The sequence below is a fragment of the Lactuca sativa genome, chromosome 4, assembly GCF_002870075.4.
Source record: "Lactuca sativa cultivar Salinas chromosome 4, Lsat_Salinas_v11, whole genome shotgun sequence".
NCBI classification, from domain to species: Eukaryota; Viridiplantae; Streptophyta; class Magnoliopsida; order Asterales; family Asteraceae; genus Lactuca; species Lactuca sativa.
In genome coordinates this window covers 81,286,602-81,292,150 of record NC_056626.2, presented here as the reverse complement: position 1 = coordinate 81,292,150, position 5,549 = coordinate 81,286,602, and the positions used below count along the sequence as shown (strand labels likewise).

Here is a 5,549-nt window from a genome sequence, read left to right as displayed (position 1 = left end):
AACCATACTGCTTTTCATAATCTCAAAAGTTGTGTATGAAAAATGTACATTGAGAATGTTGCAAGCGTTAGAAATATAGAAAACATGATATAAAAAATGTGTGAATAAAAATAGTTTGTGAACACTTTATATATTTATATATAATGATAACAATAGTTAAGCAAAGTAACGAAAAACAAAGTTAAACAAAAGTTGTAATTTCCACTATGGTCCACTATATATACCACATATCTACAGAAACCGCATTTCTTCTGTTACAACTAAACATATTGGACAAAATTAGGTTAATAACTTCAGTTACAATTATCATAAATCGAAACTTTTGTGTTCTAAGAACCTTTTGACAGTAAATTTTCTAAATAACGAACACCAAGATCCTCAAACTCAAGTACATCAATGTTGTCATCCCAATAAGATTCTTCTAGGGTTTTCAATCTCTTCAATGGAGGTGGTCCATTCATGGCTACCTCAGTTTGGACTTCTTCCCAATCCCTGAACACCCTTTTATTTGTGTTGTAATCTTTGTATTGTGAGCATTGAATGTCTGTCGAATCAGTCCTTTGAGAACTTGTCGAAGGATGATCATTTGAGTCACTTTCTGGTTGATCAGTGGCTCTCATTTTATATTCAACTTCTTGAATCGGAAAGTTTAGACGTGCTTTGGGGCCTCTAATTCTCAATGCTGCTTTATCATAAGCTAAAGCAGCTTCTTCAGGTGTCTTGAAAGTTCCAAGCCAAACCCTAGCTCCTTTTCTTGAAGAATCCCTAATTTCAGCTGCATACTTCCCCCATGGACGCCTCCTGACTCCCCTATAACGTTTCTCAGTTTTCACAACGTCGTCAGCTCCTGAACCCAACACAGTTTGATCACGACCTTTTGCAAGAATCTCACGTGGATTTTCAATATTCTCAGAAGGAATAACAATTCCAGCAAGAATTTCTTCCCATTCTTCTGCTCCCATGGATATCCATCTTCCTAAACTCGGTAGTCTTTGTAAAAATCCCATTTCTTCATCTCTACCATGATCAAGATTCGGCAACTCCTCCCATGATTCTGAAACTTCAAAAGTTTTCTGTGGTATTTCCTCTTTTGCATGATGATCATGATCTTCGCCTATGAAGTTTGCCCATACGTTCTCTAGAATCCCTTCGGATTGAGGTGTTTGTAGTTTCTTTTCGACTGCCATATTTTAATAAGAAAGGGAACGAGATTGAGTTTAGATTTATGCATCTGTATATATATATACAAACTCATACATGACTAGAAACAGCTCATCATGACTCAATCTAGGAAAGTATGGATGTGAAAATGGTGAGAAACTTAGGGTTTTGGCAACTGCATTAGCATACTTCAAGGATGATTTGAAGATTAGAGTTTAAGGAAAGGGGTGGAGTGTTGACTTTGGTATAAACGATGAATTTGAAAATATTTGTTTAATTATATATATAATCAAATGAAATATAATAATTAAAATGGTGGAATAATGATAAGTCAATTAAGTTGATTATTCTTTTAGGATGGTATATATTTGTGTTCCCATTGGCCATTCGTGCATGGTTACTTACAGCATAAATTCAATCCTCAAAAAACATTCCGCCTTCCAATTAAATGCTAGTGCTTGAATTAAGGTGAAGGTGGTTTCATTTCTTAGTACTAAAATTTAGCATTTGAATTGAGTAGTCGGATTATTTCCTACCGTTAAGTTGATTATAAAAATATAAAATATTTATATATAGTGTCTTATTTTCTTTACAAAATATGATCAGCTCTATAGTAAATAGTTTTTAGGGAGAATTTTGTATATTTATAGTGTCTTACAAACTTTTTTAATTATATTTATACGAGAAAATTGTAAATATAACTAAATTCCTTAATTACTTTGTGGAAAATAGCCAAAAAAAAATTCAAATTACAAAAGTTTTATGTGGTATTTCCTCTTTACTGTGGTAATTTTTTTCTTCTTTCATTTTTCAAACTTTTTTTTTGGAGAACTCTCTCTCTCTCTAGAGAGACTATGGATGATTTTAGTTTTTAAAAATTTTTGTTGGAGAATTCATTTTATTAGAGATGTTTTAAATAAATATTCCAAAGATATAAGAACTAAATTGATAATTTTTTGCAAAACTTTATATATAATAATGTTGTTTCGTAGTTAAACCCTATCAACTGTGCAGTTAAAAAAAACGCAAAATCGCAGGTGAGATGAGAGCAAATCGCAGATGAACTTAGTTCATCTACGATTTTAGTCAAAATTGGGGTATTTATACAGAAAAATGAAAAACCACCTGCAAACGTACAAGTCGCTAAAGCACGACTGTGCTTTAGCGACTTGTACGTTCGCAGATGGAATGCTAAAATTGTAGATTGACTTAATCCATTTGCGATTTTCATGGCTATATTTGTAATTTGAGTTTTTTTTTGGCTATCTTGCACAAAGTAATTAAGAGATTTGGTTATATTTGCAATTTTCTCTATTTATATCCTTGTAAAACTTCAAATTACTTATATGTCTTTATAAAACCTATAAACTCATGTATATACCAAAATACTTAATTTAGTGATAATTAATATATTTAAAAATTAAAAACAATATCTTTAAATTAGATTTATAAATAAATTATAAAAATACTCATTTGCACTAACTTCCATAATTAATCTCTATATTCATGATGGGGTTATTCACAACCTTATTCTTTGTTGTTTCATATTATGTATAATCAATTAACAAAACCTGATGATTGTTTATTCTTAATTGATCATTGCTAAAAATATATTTCATCTCATACAATTAATCGACACCACAAGGAATGAGGCCTATATCGACAACATTTTTAGTAGCTATGCAGACAACATGTCGTCGGTAAAGCCAGACGACTTGTCGTCTGTAAAAAGTCGATTGGATAGCTTCATCGGTAAAAATGGAAAATGTCGTCAATACAAAGCCACCAATGCAAACGACATGTCCTCGTCAAAGGGTTGTCGGGACTGACTTTTGCAAAAAAAAATGATATAAACCTATTCCGACGACATGTCGTTGGTATAAAGATCACTTTTACAACGGCATTTCGTTGGTACAGGTTTAAGCAATACAAACGACACGTCGTCTAGAAAAGTGGGGGCAGACAACTTCCATTTTAGTATTAGAGACGACATGTCATCGGGAAAAGTGAAACAGTTATTACAGTTATAAAGCTATACTGATGACATGTCGTCTGTATAGCTTTTTTTAATATTTTCACAGGTTTTGTTATATATACCAAACCTTTTTTTTTTAAATCCAAACAGTATATATGCAAAATAATATCAAATACTTAATAACCATAACAAACCATTAAATCTCCAAAAAAATCTACTACATAGCAATATAATAAAAACATAATACAATCACTTCATCTTATATACACTCAAACTATTAAACATAAATATCACATAATCATACATATATACTATACATTCAATTCCAATTTCCATTTCATTTTAGAAATTATTACCATCACATAATCATACATATATACTATACATTCAATTCCAATTTCCATTTCATTTTAGAAATTATTACCACTTTCATATGCCAATTTCATACAATTAAGCAATATATCCACTTCCAATTTCATACAAATATGTACAAATCCAAATACGAAATCAAACAAATCATGCCCAACAAATTTCATCATTCATCACATTTTCAAAGAATTATAAACATGAAATCAAACAACATATATCAAATTCCACATTTTCATACAACAATATCCAACACCCCAAAAAATAATAAAAAAAAAAAAGAAAAAAAATCAGACTTACATGTTCTGTGTCGGTGGGTGGTCTGGTTGCCGGAAGTAGTAAGTCAATAGTGACCGGAAGTGGGAAGTCGATGTGCTTGATGTGGTGGATGTGTTCACCTAAAAACAATTGTATCAACAATTTAAAAAAATGAAAAATCAAAAAAAAAAAAAAAAAACTTACCTGGAATAGACGTCGCAATAGACGTAAGTGGTCAAACCTCCGGTGACAACCCTATCGAGACACAAATCAAAAACATGAAAACAAACCCCCAAAATCTCAAAATCAAACCGGAAAAAGAGGGTAATCAGAGAAGAAAGACTGAACTAGCTACTTACCTATGTCGTCAGCGGTGTATACGACTGGCCGGAGGTCCTTTGGACGGACTATCGCTAACACACATACACACACACACAGAGAGATGACGAGGTTTTGGTGACCGTTGCAAATGAGAGGGGTTCAAAGGAAGCAGATGACTTAAAACCCTGTACCGAAAACATATTGTCGGTATAGAGTTAAGTCACATGACATCGTTTTCTCCTTTTCGTAAACTAAAAAATAATAATAAATAAGAAATATATTTCTAGACGACAAGTCATTTGAGTCGACACAGAGTATCACACAGATCGCTATAATTTTATATTGACGACTTGTCGTCAATATAACCCACACAACCTGACGTCATTTCTTTTTTCTACAAAATGGAATATAAATAAATAAAAACTATATTTTACGTTAGTTATACCGACGACGTATCGTCGTAAAACATTTTGAGGAAACCGTGTAAAAATTTTCTTTCCCGCTTAACCTAAACAGACGACTTATCGTCGCTATATAGTCTCAGGTCAAAAAAATTCAGTCAACTCTACGACATGTCGGTGGTATAGACGACACAGTACCGATGACTTAAGTCGTCTGGATAAATGTCGTCTGCATAAGACTTATTTATTGTAGTGCAAATTAGGAGACTTCCTTATATGGTTCTTCAGTTATATGTAAAATCACGGAAAAACTATTTCAATGTAAGTGTTGATATTTTGTAAGGATTCATGAAGTAAACAGACCGAGAATAACAATGTGTTAGAAGGATAATACTATAATGTTACATTTTATAATACTATAATGTTCCCAATTGACGAGATATGTCCAGTTTGCCGCAAGGCATGTTTGGAGACTTTTGGGGAACATACGGTTCATTGTAGAGAGCTCTCTGGTTTCAAGTACATACATAATGTGGTTCGGAATGTTCTCTTTGATGCTTGTCGGCGTGCTGGTATTTCTGCGAAGAAAGAAGCGTCAGTGAACTTCTTGACGGACCCGCATGATGGAAGGTCCACACTTAGACCGGCTGACATTTTGGTATTTGGATAGATAGGAGGGAAGAATGCGTGCGTGGATCTTACTGGGGCCTCTCCTCTAGTTGGTTTGGGGAGCGGGGGTTTCACAGCAGGGCATGCCGCTTTAAAAGTCGTTGCGTGCAAAGTGGTAAAGCACGAGAATGCATATATAAAAAATCAACATATGTTTGTACCTTTTACATTTGATAAATTTGGTTTTCTCACACCAAAGGCAATGGAGCTCTTCAATAGAGTCCAACGGGTCATGCATTTTAATGTCATATCTCCTAGATCCACAAATGTTGTTTTCAAAAGAGTTCGTTTTGCCATCCAGAAAGGGCTAGCGGCGCAACTTGTTGCCCGTTTGCCTTCAATCGATATGTATTGAACTATATTAGTCAAGGTGAATTTTAAAATTATTGTGATTTAAA

The 5,549-nt window shown here is 33.3% G+C and overlaps 1 protein-coding gene across 1 annotated transcript; it reads right to left on the bottom strand.

Moving 5' to 3' along the window:
* Window positions 1-244: 244 nt before the first annotated feature.
* Window positions 245-1,187, bottom strand: LOC111885119 (ethylene-response factor C3). Its single transcript, XM_023881406.3, has one exon. It carries the CDS (start codon window positions 1,185-1,187, stop codon window positions 330-332), a length of 858 nt encoding a protein of 285 aa, XP_023737174.1. The 3' UTR covers window positions 245-329.
* Window positions 1,188-5,549: the final 4,362 nt, after the last annotated feature.

Bases quoted from the DNA above. Each gene is read 5' to 3' on its own strand.
- LOC111885119 (XM_023881406.3), bottom strand. From the start codon at position 1,187: ATGGCAGTCGAAAAGAAACTACAAACACCTCAATCCGAAGGGATTCTA.